The sequence below is a fragment of the Tubulanus polymorphus genome, chromosome 2, assembly GCF_964204645.1.
Source record: "Tubulanus polymorphus chromosome 2, tnTubPoly1.2, whole genome shotgun sequence".
Classification (NCBI taxonomy): domain Eukaryota; kingdom Metazoa; phylum Nemertea; class Palaeonemertea; order Tubulaniformes; family Tubulanidae; genus Tubulanus; species Tubulanus polymorphus.
The window spans coordinates 5141705-5157760 of record NC_134026.1 but is presented as its reverse complement, the minus strand read 5'-3'; the positions used below and the strand labels follow the sequence as shown (position 1 = coordinate 5157760).

Genomic DNA, 16056 nt, shown 5'->3' with positions numbered 1-16056 from the left:
ACTGTGCTCTTTAGATAATGTCAATACCCTACTTACCAATGTAGTCATTTGTTTTGCCGATATCTTTGTCCCAGACACTGATTTCAAGTGTTTTTTTCAACAGTTCTTGTTGTTGGATGTCGTACACGAATTCTTCATTGAATTCGGGATTTAACGTTCGTTTTTTACACGATGTTTTATTTTTGCTTCTTTTATCTTTGTCTGGCTTCAGGTAACTGAAATGGTCCAATATAGCAATGTTAGGCTAGGCGCAATACTACCAGAGACAGGAAATTTTGCCACAATTAAAATCACTATCAATTGCTACTTACACTTTCACGTATGGATCTGAATAACCATTGGCATCCATTGCAGCTAAACTTGCGCATCTTAATACCCCTACTACAAGGCACTGTCTGGCGGAAACATAACGCAACGAGATCAGAATTTTACCACGTTCATGCGCTATCAGATCATCATCTTTTTCCAGCTAGAATATGAAAACCGGTTGAATTAGATTCTCACAGACATGACAGTGAATATCATTAGTACTATGTATTTGTAAGGTGCCGAGAATACAATGTTTTCCATCATCACTACTCAAATCTCGTGGGCACGTGTACTAACCGGTAATGGTTTTTCTAAATAAATATTGAAATGCTTCGTTTGATGGTTTTTCAGACGTTTCAGTGGAACGCGTGTTTCGCCGATGAATTCATAGCCAAACGTATCTTCATCTAACACAGATAACCTAGAATTTCCGAATAATTTTCATTCAATATGCTGTCCTAAAGAAAGTTTTTTTTCTGTCTAATCCACTGATGTCGATTACATTACCGTAAAGTTTTCTTGATGCAGTCATCTTCTGTGATACCGTAATAAGTCAGCGTTTCATTCCACTCTGGGTTTAGCGTTTTATGGATGGTTTTCGTGCGAAGTTTATTAGACTGGAAAATTGAAGCACGAAATTGGTGCATATGAAAATCTGCTAACGCAGTCATGATCAACTTAAAATTTTATCGTAGCGCAGGTTGTGTCATATGTATGTTATTGTTATACACCACGTACTTTACTAGCTCCGGGCAATAGGTGTAGCTTCACGTAGGGATCGGATAAACCATTTGAATCCATTGCCTTCAAGCCCTGCAACGATAGAGATCAAAGAGAAAAGACGTATCAAATTAAATACCGAAACAATGCAGCAAATTGAAATATGATATCGTTGTTTATAGACCATCGCTTATGAAATTCATAAAATGGTACATATTGAGTAACATCCATTCTGGTATACAGATAGGTCTTCTTGTATGGTGCTGCCATCAAAGATACGGATACGTTCTTAATCTAACAAAATTTGATGGCAGTCCATTTTAGATCCTTTGCAACAGTATTATGCGTCTCATGGAAATCCTTGCAGTCATATCAGAATTATCTATTACTTAATCTCACTTAGAGTAATGTTATGATGTTGAATTTCACAATTGTATGATAGCCCTATATAATTCTAATTTGTTCTGAAATAAAAGTCAAGTAAAGTAAGAATTTAGGGGACACTGTTCGAATATCTACAGCATAACTTACCCTTGCTCGGACTATTGTGCAGTGCAATGCATTGTTGACTGAATCATAAAGGAGATCGAATTCTAGAGTACCCAATGTTGAGCCTGCGTATAACAAATAACGAGAATCAGCTTAAAATGTCACTAACTCCATTAGAATCTCGTCAAAGCCTCGAGATAATAGATACGTACTACCATCTGAATCTGGTGAAGAAGGCGCAGCATCTTCAATTTCATCTTCTTCAGTAGTTTGCTGTTTTAGAGATGTATTCGTCGTTGCCGAATTCGTTGCGTGTTTGTTTGTAAGCGAGTTAGGCATTTCTTCATCTTCGTCGGGATGTAAAGGTTTATTTGAAGGGTTTGTAAAATTATCTGAACGTAATGAGCCATCATGACTGCCGAATCCTGAAAACCAAATTCATGAAGGTTACTGCATTATGAAGTTGCGTGTAAGACCTGACTGCAATCTATAAAAGACATCACGTAAGTTTTATGCGAGTATTCCATTTCCAGTTGTAGACCTGGATTCCTTTCAGGGTGGCCACTTTCCGCCCATTTACAAATCCCGAGTTTTCCCTGATTTTTCCATGTAATTACACACATGATAAAGACAAGTCATAGCATATCAGTATTCCATGAATTCTCCGGGTTGGTACAATTTTTCAAATTCCCTGAGTTTCCCTGATTTTTTTCTCGATTTTTCTGATTCCCTGAGTTTTCCAGGTTTTTCAGTGGCCACCCTGCCTTAATTCACCTCGACTAAGGACATAACTCTCAGAAATTTGTTGAATGATCAATACGATGGAGTTGATCGTTTCATCGATACCGTGTAAATGAAAACGTCACGGCCATACTTTTTTGCGACGTACCTCCGACACTAGAAGTCATTTCTTCGTCTTCCTCGTCGTGTAAATCATCCCCCCTGCTGCTCTCCGTCGCGCTTAAATGTCCCCCGTATAGATTGCCGCTGGCGATACTTGATTTACTTCCGGTGAGTCCATGTCCTGTGTACATCGGACTGCTGTTGATGCTGTCGCTGTCGACTGTAAGAAAACGATCGAGAAAAACGTTCAGAATGTTCGTCCTGAATAAGGCTTTCACGTCTCTATAGAATTACGACGACATAATATCAATTTCATTTATGCTCGGATAAAAAAAAGAGTTGCCAACCTATGAATTATGGAATCAGGAGTTGCCAACCTATGAATAATGGAATCAGTCTCAACTCGGGAAGCTTTCATGGACACAATAAGGAAATACAAAGCTATTTTCATCAGGGAAATAGAGTAGAATTTCAGCCACATTTGTCTCTATAAAGCAATGGATCTTCAAAAGCACGGGGATGGTTGGCAGCTCTGTCAAGTCTGAAGGACGATGTACATGCTTTATATTTTCATTTTAAAACTACATGTAAAATGTATTAATGCACAACCATCGAAAATACATTCAACCAAACAATATCTGCGAAAAGCTGCTACTCGATTGTCACTCCACCTACATAAGGAAAACTAAATGAAATACGCAGCACAATTGAAGCAAGTTTGAATGAAGGAAATATCTCACGAAACAATATAAGCTAATCCATGCTAAACCGATTAATACATTGGAATAGAAAAAAAGAACATAAAACAAAACATCGGTTAGTAACGTGTTTATCCTGCATGAATAACCTTCTCAGATCCTCAGATCTTTACCATTCTAATTCCCAAGCGCAACAGATGAAAAGATTAAGAACGAACGAGATATCTTTAAGCGAAGAGAGAATCGTTTTTACCAATCAAAGATATATTTAAATACAGAGAACTAGGAGTGTCTTCTTGTTCATTTATGAAATGTTCATCACAACGCCGGACTCGACGATACGGTATTCTACTTCTTTTTAAAACGTGAAATCGCGCCGCGTTGTTTATTTGCAAAAAGCATGTGCGTGTAGCGTGGGCGGTGTGACAGAGAGATCATAATTCACTCCTACACATAGACATGAGACGAGAGAAGCCGAAGAAAGTAATAAGAGACTTATCGGTGCATACGACGCTCAACTTTCATAACCATTCGGAGTTTCATCATTCATTCAACAAATAAATATATTCGAGGAAGCCGGTGCGTATAGAATAAGATTCGGTGCGTATAGAAGTCGTTCAGACGGACAGTGACATCAACGAAATGCAATGCAAGATATCTCAAACCCATAATGAACGATTCTACAATTGAAAATCAGGGCTGCCCACCTCCGTTAAGTGACAAGTTGAATGTTTTTCAGGAACACTTCATCGAAATATGCAAGAAAATGTTCGAATTTATCGGTTATCAATGGTCAGGAGTCTCCAGTAATATTTCTGTATGCATCAAACAAATAAAATTAGTAATTCCCTGGACGCGATAGTTACGAAATACTGAAATTCAGGAACAGCCGACAGCTCTGTAGAATTGTGGAATTGTTCATTATCTTCTATACTGGGAATACATCAGTTTGTCAGTCAGCTAAAACCCAATTTACCCCACCACTGAACAACAAAATGATGCAGAACATCTTCGAACATGATATCGAGACATTCAGTTGTTCGTTCGAATGTAAATACCGTTCATTAGGAGATTTCAAGGCAGGCGTAGGTCGACTTGCAACACGATCGCTTTCAAGCGGTCGATTGCGATCGTCAGTGACTGTGTAGGACTAGTCTCTGTCAGTCACAACAGCAGCGCATGTCAGTTGTGACGATCGAGCTGAGAGTGAGTCGATGGTATTAGTTGCAAGGCCGTCCAACGCCCGTCTTTAGGGTTTAGCAAAGGCTTCGATCGCCAGGAAAATGAATGACCTTATATCAATGCTTTAAGCTTTAAAATGCCGTAAGATGGCATAATTCATAGACTAGTTTTCGGGAAATGATTGAACAAATAAACAACAGATTTGATTATGCAAGTAATTCAAAGATAGAAATTAAAGATGTGTGAGGGCATTTGGTGGAAGTACAATAGCTAATCAGAAAATGCGCCTGTATCAGGAATGACAGTGATACTCTTTCAGGACAAGAAAGCTGTTTTTATTGGAAGGAATAAAATGGTTTATCACCAATTCATTAGGGATACCGAGCCCAGACACAGTCGGCAACTCTGACTAGAATGTAACACAGTCAATCAATGATCACAAGCTGGACAGAGTTAGCAACAGTTCTACTCAACGGAGTGTAGTATAGATGCAGAGGAAGGTGAGAGGGAGAGAGCTTTTAGTGTACCTGAGGTCAATGAGACGAGGAGGTGCAGATGATGAATCGATATTCTGTAACGAAAAGTGCAGTAAACACAAAAAAACATGAAATGAAAAAAAACACAGAAAACATGCAACGGTTCTATATTATACTCGGTGATAATGATTTCTACTGACTGCAAATGGCATGTAACATCACGAAGTACGTACATTCGACCTCAGAATCAATGCCAAGTTGAGGGTTGAAAAATGTCGCCGTCTTATGGTTTAACGTCGTAGGTAAGACATTCATCCTCGTGAACCAAGTGCAGTTGGGTACGTGGCGTGATAGGCGAATCCCAAGTGGTTACTTGTAGTAGATCGGGTATCACTACTCCCAGAGCTGCCAGTATATCTGAGGGGAGGGGTGGGGGTTTAAGAGCGCATTTTCGCGATAAAGGTCAATGATTTTAACATCATTAATTTGCCGTAGATCCGTTTTATCTGGTATTGAATAACAGATATTATGAGCTAAGAATGAAAATAATGGCCGCTTGGGCGAAATATGTTGGGCGACCAGTAATTGCTGCGTCCGACTGCGATGAATGTTTTTCGCCAATTAGTCGACGGTATGACACGTCGTGTCGAGGTCGAATTAATGGTGCAAATCACCACCGCGCGGACGGATCTCGACTGTTTCCATCGAAATGTCAACAGTCGTCGTCGCAACGAGAACGCGAGGTTTGAATAATAGAATCGAATTACCTTCCGGTAAACCTCTTAGCCTTCGGCGTGAGAATTCCCGTCAAGCGTCGGATTTCTGAACCCGGTTGTTAACTGAAGTTTACCGGAGATTCTAAAATACAGTTTACGCTTTTTCGCGGCGAAAAATGCGTCGTTATATTTCAAATACACGTCATCTCATCGCAGTTAGGTCGCAAATGATAATCGCTGTCAGTTTATTTTAGGAATCGAGCTGGGAGTTTGCGAAAGCGAGCTTGAACTTGAAGCTCTTGATCCCCTCAACACATTGGCAAAAACAAAGTTTAATTCAAATTCGAGTTGACATCAAAAATTGAAATAAAACTAGTGGATAGGCAATTTTTGAACTGTAGTTTTATTTTTTGATGCGAGATTTATCCATATTGTGACCTCCTTCCTAAATCCCCACACGCGGAAACTATGAATAATGTACCACCGAGATATATCTGATTGCATGGGCTACTGTAAAAGAAGTCTATATACTAACTAACCCTTACAGGACGGGGGTGTTCGTGTATCAGGGGTTGACCGTATATCAATGCAGTGACCTCTGCAGGAGCTTGTGGCTACCTATTCAATTCATATATTAAGCATATCGACACTTCAGAGATGGCACGACTATCTTTAAATGCTACAGCGGACTTTGTTACAATATGATCAGGTTCGACCTACGCAAATAGCCTCACAGTCAGAAGTTAGAATTTGGAATGATTTTCTAATATAGATTTGTTTAAATAATCCCTGATTATTCGTCGTGATCTCATTGAAATTGAATTTTCCTTCTAATGAAATTAGAAAACTGCTGCCATCGCTTAGGTTTGAATCCTAAATAAGTCAATTCAAATTGATTATATTGATTTCCTAGTGTAAATTGAAACCCTGCAAGTCATTTTCAGGATCAAATGATAAGTTGAGAGTGGTATCGCCCAGTATGATATGTTGGTTGAATCCCCAAGAATTTTCAATTTCTATAATTCCCTTCAGTTTCTGATGTGAAGGGTGCCCATGCAGTAAAACCTGTATCGCAGCTATATTTATGTTAAACTTCGTTTAAAGGCAGACGCACTCACATCAAGGATTACAAGAACTTCCAATGTCAGACATTCCAGCTTAAGAAGAAAGCAAACATCTCGCATGCAAAGAAGATGTCTCATGAGACCAACATTTTCAAACACGACAACAATTTCGCTGACTGCCTTCCGAGCGAAATACTCAAGTGGCCAGCATCTCGCTGAAGATATCAACTGCTTCACAATTGCAGACCACATTCTTCAGATCAATTAGCCAGGAGAGTCATTTATCAACTATACCTTTGTGGTATATATTATTTCTGTCCCATTGATATAAATGGAAAGGTTGGGATCAGTCACCGATAACATCAGCGAGTTATCCGGGCAATGCCACCGTCAACAGGAAACGACTTCATTACCTAAATAGCCTTCTATCAATGAAAATGATAGTTCTCGCGATTGCCTGCAAGGTCTAGGATGCGTAAATTATCAAGGTATCTAGGGCCTGTATTATAGACGAGCTCGGCTACAGAATGACATATGAAGCAACTAGTGGAGTTTAACATTAAATCAGACCCTTGAAGCGATTTTATTTGAAGCAGAATTGTTTTTTGCTTTCGATCAGTTAATGGAATGAAAACCCCGAGCCAAAGAAAGTCAATCCAATTTGTAGGGAGTCTTTTTTGTGAAGTGTTTCACGGATTGAATTGAGCCTAAGCACGCACGACAATTCTGACATAAGATTCTTGTCGGCGGGATAGAGGAAAAGCTTTTACTAAATTTACCGGTACGGTGTACGTTCGTCCTGAAGATGATGAATGGTTGACAACACCAGAATCTAGGAAAAACAAATCTTCGTGAATTTCAGGGATGAGTTGCATGCGAAAATTTCCATAAAGCAAATCTTTGTGTGAAAAATGTGAAAATTTTAGAAACTATATGAAATCTTCTGGAAATTCTGTTCGTCAGAAAATTTCTATGTAGTTTTCCTTACAGACTGTGCATGTTCTTTTATCTTTGGGCTCTGTTTTGATAGAACATGTACATGTTCATAGTACAGTGTTAGTCATTAATCACGGGTCAAAATTGTTACATTGTCTTAAACATGTTTCAGACAATGGCAATTCTTGCATAAAACCTCGTCGAAAATGAAAAAATCATGTTAGGTATATGTCCCTTTTTGAAAAAATTTATGTGAAAATTCTGTTTTTGGTATGGAAAAATGCCAAAACTCCTGTTTTTTTTTGGTGTGAAGAAATGTGAAAAAAGTGGAAAATGGCAATATGAAAGAAATGTGAAAATTTCAGCATCCTGCAATCATCCCTGGAATTTAATCAATGTGAATTCATTTCAAATGTTATAACCCATAATGATGAAAATGATGAGATTGAGAATGATAACTAATGAAATGAAGTGTACATGGATGACTTTTGGCATGACGTCTTAAGTCATTGTCAATTTGTTAATTTCAAATAACATGAAATAAAAGAAAAACATTTTACAGTAGTTTCAACACTGAAACATCCAGATCATGCTAAAAAACTGCTCAACTTTATCATAAATAAATGATGCATACATCACGTTAAGTTTTATACCAACAACCAAAACCCTCACTATGTACAGCAAACTACACACTCATACACTGTGCATGGGGAACATTGAATTAACGCTACCATATTATTGCCCATATCAGTCAATATTCATAATCAATTATCGTAAAGATCGCGAATGTGAAATTAATCTTTTTTCAGCAGCGGAGAATCTATAACCGACTGAAATGAGCAATCCGAAATCTGACTCGTATTTCGAGAACACAATCATAATGAACACAGATTAATTGAGATAGAATGAGAGATAGAGATAGAGAGAGAGACTTAGTGATTTTGTACCTGGTTAAATTGAGCATCGTTCTGGTGGGAGGAGTCTGATGATAAAATAGTTGATTGACAGCGTATATATATTTATATTTATATAGATATATATATATATATATGTAACATTTATGACATATTTAGAAGTGTATTATGTAGAGTTTGAAGACAGTATATATTCGAGACATATCGTTCCTATATCGCAACAAAGATCTTGTGTCTTTTTTCACATAATAAAAGGACATATTTCATAAGATGAAAACCAACCATTAAATCTTGAAAATTTCATGCCCGACGATTCAGTTTTTGAGTAAGTCATTAATATTTAGGTCCGAGATTTGTTTGGAAATTATCGGTACAATTCATTATTATAGATTTATATCTCGCGTATATTGTCAATTTTATATTTGATTCCTCGTTCCTGTTGAAAACGACTAAAAACGCGAATGCAAAAAATACAAGAGAGAAAACATGTAATAAAGTAACGACTAATGACAAATATGCTCGTTCACTGAAAAAAGGCTCAAGAAAAATTTACGTGAAGGCAAATGGGATGGCTGAAAAAAAAACGACACTTAAAATCGTGTGGTTTAGGAATTATGCTTCCGACAATAGCCGCGATCACACGAAGACGATTTGGCCCGGGCCAAATTTGCACGGATCAGGCTCGAGTCAAATTTTGTGTCTAATAAGAGAGCGCGTTCATACGTAAACAACTCACTCGATACTAAACAATGCTTTAAATCAAAGTATAGTGAGTCACTTATGGAACCAGTTGCAATTCGTACGCAATAATTTGATCCATGATTAAATTAGGCACAAGCCTGGTCTGGTATTTTTGGTGGGGCCAAACTTTCCTCCGATCGAACAGGCTAGGGCCTATTTGGCATCAGCGCGAACGGTTGGCTTATCTGGCGCAGGCCGAAAACGCTCATGTGATCGTAGCTATAATGAACGACAAGACGGTGATACGCGTCGTCATAATATTGTCGTTAATGTCACGAATTGATATAGAAATCTATGACAAAGAAAGTATTGTTCGGTTACGCAGCGACAATTTCATAAAGCTTTGGATAAACAGAAGCCAGAGGACAAGCAGCGGTGGCTGCGGTGGCTGCGGCGGCAATACCAAGCAATACAAAGCGCCAAAAGCGAAATACGGATCAAAAGCGGATATTTTTACATTTTCGAAAGGACGAAAGAAATAGATAGGGGGAAACTGCGCGGTAAAGAAAGGGGAAGTTCAAATCGATATTCTCCGCGGAATACGATCGCTCGCAAGCTGTTCATGGCGGTTCTTATTCACGCGTGAAAAAGATACGACGTTCTAACGATAAGAGTTTTCACGACTGATGATAATATCATTGTCGTCCTCTCGTCGTCCTCGTCGACTGTCGACATTTTAGTTGACGATAGAAACGAATTCTTCGAATAACTTAATAATCTACTAATCTAATCATCGAAACGAAATTCATTTAATTAATGGGAGAATCAGAATTGTTGAAACCTTTTTCACCTAATCGCTATCTACCACGAAATGAGCTACACGCCTCTGCCAGGCAAGGCGCGGATCAAGGAAAATTTCCTTCACATTATATTCATTTTCTACAAGTACAAGGTGTATTTCAATATATGAGACGATTAAGCAGTGCCTAGGAAAGCTAAGAATGCATGAACATGAGACTAATTTTTTCAAAATTTTCTCGGGGATGACCAGCAGGCGTCCATCGGTCAGCATATTGAGGATGTTGATGAATGAAGAAGGGTTAATGAATACGAGGTCGATCATTCAGCGTAGGTCGGTGTGTGCGAGACAAATCATTCAGAGAGTTATAATCGTTTACATATAAAAATCATAAAAGGGAGTACTTACATCAAGGCGCAAAATAACAGAATTAAATACGGAAGGAGAATTGGGAGAACAAAGCTAGATAGAACGATAACCACACTCAAACGTGGTGAACGGATAATAAGATAAAAACCCATTATTTACAGATTACAAGAATTTAAAAACAAGAATTTATTGTTCGAACAATCTAAAATATATTAAATACACGACTAAAAACAGGGGTATATATACAGAGGAGAACAGACACTAATCATTTAATTGCCAAACACTAATTATTTTCTCACTCACCAATTCACTCAATTGACCTGTTCTCCTATGTGTATATACCCATGTTTTTAGTCTATATCTCACACCTGACGATGATCTCTAGGGTATTTTATAAATTTTAGATTGTTCGAATAATAAATTCTTGGTTTTAAAATTCTTTTAATCTGTAGATAGTGGGTTTTTATCTTATTATCTGCCAAAGCTGTTACAATTGCGTAAGACGGAAAAGCTGAATAGCCGGAAGAAGCATTTACAAGTTTAAACACGTATCCAATGAAAAAAAAACCGATCAACTTAAACGAACTGGTTTTCGGACGGCCTTGTCTAGATCTATGCCATAATTCTACATACTCTTAATCTCTTATCGAAGTACGGACCTGCTTGAAATATTTCATGCCATGTTCCGCTGTCTCGCGAGACTATTTCTGTCTCATGAAATCTTTCTGATACGCCGAATTTGACTTGCAGATGTGGCCGACATTTTTATATCATCTCGCGCCACCCTCCATGTGAAATGATGATTTTCATTCTCCCGAGGCTCTGTTCAGTGCCCCCTTCCCATACTAATTACAACCCCCTACCCCGCAACGGATTACGTGCGCAGGCACGCGAGGTATTTCTTAACAAAATGTGCAACGAGAATATAGCATACCCAACTAAATTCGACGAATTATCAATCGGGTTGAAATTATGGTGGAAAAAGAGGCAAGGCGACTTGCAAACGTAAGCCGATAGTGTCACGTACCTGAATCTGTATAGGTTTTATTGTTTCTCTTTTTTCCGATGCTGATGTCGTCGTCGGAGCCGCTCGACGATTCTTGATCGCTGCTTTCGCCGTAGCTTTGAGCTGTAAAAACGTCGACGAAACCGAGAATAAGACGAAATAAAAACGCGACCCGATCTTAACATCAGGCAACGCAACGCAAAAAGGCTCCACTCTCTTTGAGGTAGGAATAAACAAAAGTTAAAATGGTTACTGCTACAGCACTCACTAAGCTATAAGGCACTCTTAACCCAATTAATTAATACCCAAAATGCTCGAGATAATTTGAAAATTTTCAAAATTTCCACCCTAGTGTTTTGAATAATGGGCACACCACTTAAGTGCATCTACATCACGGTTCGTAGCTGGCAGTGGTGACAGAACTGGAAGTGTGAGTATATTTGTAGCCGGCGGCAAACATGTTAATACATGATTTATTCGATGAACCAGTTTCGCAGTCTTTTACCGATTTGACTAATTTTTTTCGAAATTTGTTTATCACTCAGATATAGTTGTGATCCGGACAAATTAGTCAAAACAAGCCAGCCCTCTGTGTTGCCGAACTCATATCGGAAACACGTCATTAAGTTGAGCTGACTAAATGTGAGGAGTCACGATATTAGAGGTGTGTATTCCAGTAGGTGTCAATTATGACGGTAACTTTCTTCGAAACGTGCGAATCAGCTCGATTTCGAAGAAAAGCTTTTATTTCATTAGTTCAATGGAAACATTACAGCGAACGAGTCAACGTAATTAACTTTTACGCGTTCGTTTTTCTTTGTTACAGTCAGTTGACTTTTCGACCAACACGCGACAAAATACCGAACAAATCTTTAAATGAATTTGATTTCTTTTTGCAAATACGACGGTTTTAACTACCTATTATTAATCAGCCATGTGTATAATAACGATCTGGCGAGGTGTACTTCGAAATCGCCCTAATAATTTGATAAAATCGAATAGCAAATCATCGGTTATCATGAGGTCTTAAATTATACACTTAGCGTATATGTGCATTAACGCGTAATGATCTATAATAGACCACACCCTTTCAAGCTTTGAATGATAGCCAACTGATTTTCTACATGCTAAGATAGATTTGATTAATTGCCGAACGTAAGTCACTAGGATGTCAGCGTGACTGGAAAGCTTACTGTCCATATCATGCAATTCTGAAGATATCTCGAGGTCTGGCCTGGATCAGAGACAAGAGTCAAATTTGGCCACGCCTAATTAAAGTTAAACGTTAACCGCTCACTCATACTAAGCAATGCTTAAAGCGAAGTGAGTCACTTGCGGTACCAGTTGCAGATCACATGCAATGATTTGACCAGTGCTAAAATTTGGCATGGGCCTGGTAAAACATTTTTGGTCTGCCCTAATTTGGGCCGGGTCAAACAGGCACAAACCCATTTGGCATTTGGCCCAGGCCGAAAATGCTTTGCCAGTTTGACTCAATCGACAATGGATATCTAAGTACTGTATTTATATGGATTATTCAATACGTTATTTGTGTCAAACACTAAAAGTCTGAATTTTTAACATGAATTGATGCATATTAAACTGCTTCATCGGTCCCTAGGTATACGCAGGGCTTTCATGTAAATTATTTCTATATAGATATATATTTTAGGGGAGTTCACCACGTAATTAAAATGGAATTGTACGCACGTTGATGGCACAGTGAACTTGACCGTTTCACGAATTCGTTTCGACTAATGGATTTTTCATCAACAACGTCTCACGCTATATCGTGCGTCTCACGCTATATCGTGCGGTATTTATTGAAATGATCGGCTATCAGCCAGCGCCCACGCATCGCATATCGGGTATCTATCATCTGATGTCTGTCTCCAGACGTGCTTCAATAATTCCCATATGTTAATGGCCTTTATAACATATGTAGAGATTAATGTATGGATTTCAATGCTCTATATCAAGTTGATGACGTGATTTGTAATCCAACATCGAAGCTAACTTAACTTATAACTCTTAACCTAAAATGCCTCAACCTTAACATTTCAGGACTCTCCAATTCTTTCGTCAATCATCAATTCATACGCGATTGTAAGCACCATTTTATGCCGAAGTGTTCGATACTTACATTTATTTCTGGCTTTACTCCACGTCTGGTAAGTGCGACTAGAGCTCGGTCGATTTGTTCGAGCTCCCGGTTTGTTTTCTGTTAGACGACCTCTTGAATTGCCGTATTTTCCGCCGTCGACTCGTTTCGACGGTATGGTGTATTTCGGTATACCTTTAAAGAACCAGGCTCCCGATCGCTTCCAAACCTGAAACATGGCAAGAATGATTACCGGATAACCCTAAACCGGTTTAGGGGCGGATCCAGAGGCCGATTTCGAAAGGACTTGTCACATCCCGAAAGGACACTGCGATGTCTGAACAGGCAATATTAGAGGTACTCCCAAAGTGAAATGCACCAACAACTTCCCATAGCTTGTAGGTTTCTCTTCTGCTTATGGTTTTTTCGCAAAAATTATTTGAATTTATGTTGCCTAATTATAGCAGTGAAACAATGCGTTGTTGAAACCATATATGGAAATCTATATATTCTTGGCCAAACCGGTTAGTTTTTCGGTTGAAGCTGATCGTGACCAATGTTTGTCTTTAATGTCCTAGTGCAGACCACTTCAAAGGTTCATACACCCGACAGATGACGTATTCTAGGTTCAACCTGACGACAGCGAAACTTCACAGTTGTCATAGAGATAATGTCAGGACATTTACATCAACGATTCCCGTATGTCTCCCGGTAACCGGAGAAAAAGACGTTAAAAGCATTTCCACTTTTTGCATCCAGCCGACCTTTTCGCGACGCACGTTCAAACTAATCGCTGCCAAGCGTAGAAACCACGGTTCGGCTACAAAAATAACCCACAGTTACGTCATCATTAATATAAGTACAATCGCACGATTTTTCTTTGATTCAATGGGAACCTCGAAGGCACTTATTGCGGTACGGATGGTTTTGATTTCACCAGAAAACCGATGCTCAATACGGAAGGAAAAGTTTACCGCGTACAAAGAAGTATCTAATGACAGTAATAGGAGTTTACGTAATTGACAGTGGACGTTAAAGCTTGGATCGAAAATATAGCACAGTTCAGTCCAGTTGAGTGCGACTGCTTCCATAGTCGTATGGTATTAACAGTAGTTCCGAGTCTAATTTGGCACGGGCCGAAATTGCTCTTGCGATCGCGGCTAAAATCATTTACAGGTAACTCGGTGACAACTTCACCGTAGAAATGGTTACGGTTCATCAATACTGTTCTCTATAAAAGCACGTTTCAACCAAAGCGTACATCGGACTTACAACTGAATGAGCAACTGGCCGGAACTGGAGATAGATTGGTATCAAGCTCATCGGAATATTCGAGCCACTGGTTTATCCAGCCAGTTCGTCTCTGGCTACTACAGTTACTTTGTCGATGTACGTTAAGGCGGGCGTAGGTCAGCCTTGCGATGGCTCGCGACTCACTGCGACCGCCAGCGACGATCGCGTCGCAATGACCAACCGACCTACGCTACCTTGCGACTGCCAGCGACGGGTTGCGACTGCCAGCGACGGGTTGCGACTGCCAATGAGTCGCACATGTTCTACTTTCTGCGACGCGAGCCACCGTCGCAGCCGACCTGCGTGCTGTTGTGACTGGCAGTAACTAGTCGCACAGTTGCTGACAACCGCATCGCAACCGACTTGCGCGGCCACTTGTGACACACGCGACAATCGTGTCGAGGCTTTAGGCGTTTTAAGTAATGTGTTGTTTTAATATTCACTCACCTCTCTATTTTCACTACATATTTTACACAGCCACAGTGGTTGATGTTGGCTATTATACGTATCTACTCCACATTTCGTACAAACAGCCTGCAAGTATATGATCAAAATATAAACGAAAATCATCCTCAGCTACGTCAGAAAGTTGGATAGACATAGAGTTAGTTAATCCTTGCTTAATTTCAGTATCATGATCACAAACTGACAACATCAGTGTTGTTTATATTGAATCAAAGTAAAATATGAAATTAATTACCACTTTGCCAGTTGGGATGCGAACTGGACTGAGCAATAATTGGCATCGAAAACTGTGAATACTCTTTATCATTTTCTAACATGTCTATTTTTCAATTTTTGAACAGCCTTTCCTGCCCAACCTTGGTTTTTCAAACAACTGGGGCCCTATCAAGGCGTCATCCCTATTTTCTAGGAAAACACCAATTCCTTACTCATGATGAAGTACTTAGAGGGCAGGCCTTACTGTGAGCGAAAAATCTGGCGAGTCTATGAGAAAATACAATACTGTTGGAACTAGCACATACATCGGAAATAAAGGCTTTCTTTACGGTAGGGTTAAGCAATATGAATAATGATCTGATCAAGGTTTAAGATTTACCTACCTTTTTGCAATCATCGCAATAAGTGGGCGATGCGCCGAGAAGCCCAAATTCATCTCCGCATAGAATACACTGTGTCGAGCCATTACCCATAGCATTCTTTTTCATATTATCTAATTTCTCAACCAGGTGCCTAAAAATAGAATAGATCGCCTTAAAGATAACAGGAAAATGAATCATATGAATATCTTTTTTAACTTACTCTTCCTTAAACGGCAAAATAAAACAAGAAAACTGACTTGAAAGTTTATTGACCCCTTTAAAGATAACAAATATATAGCTTAAGATTGCCGACAATAAATAAATCATATAATACCGAGGATCAATAGTTATTTGGAATATCAATAAATCAACAATTGAATTGTGTTGACAGGCAACCAGTCTAGCCCAATATATTGA

General features: G+C 39.0%; 1 protein-coding gene across 1 annotated transcript in view; it reads right to left on the bottom strand.

Moving 5' to 3' along the window:
- The window catches only part of LOC141898443 (rabphilin-3A-like), a 44613-nt gene that overhangs the window by 3705 nt on the left and 24852 nt on the right, over positions 1 to 16056 (bottom strand). Inside the window, exons 5-16 of the mRNA XM_074784324.1 lie at positions 15661 to 15790; positions 15044 to 15130; positions 13346 to 13532; positions 11224 to 11325; positions 2408 to 2581; positions 1731 to 1943; positions 1561 to 1643; positions 1048 to 1122; positions 817 to 926; positions 607 to 730; positions 312 to 469; positions 37 to 215 (exon numbers count right to left, since the gene is read on the bottom strand). Coding sequence (XP_074640425.1) covers positions 37 to 215; positions 312 to 469; positions 607 to 730; positions 817 to 926; positions 1048 to 1122; positions 1561 to 1643; positions 1731 to 1943; positions 2408 to 2581; positions 11224 to 11325; positions 13346 to 13532; positions 15044 to 15130; positions 15661 to 15790 — 1622 coding nt within the window. The remainder of the gene's footprint in view (positions 1 to 36; positions 216 to 311; positions 470 to 606; positions 731 to 816; positions 927 to 1047; positions 1123 to 1560; positions 1644 to 1730; positions 1944 to 2407; positions 2582 to 11223; positions 11326 to 13345; positions 13533 to 15043; positions 15131 to 15660; positions 15791 to 16056) is intronic.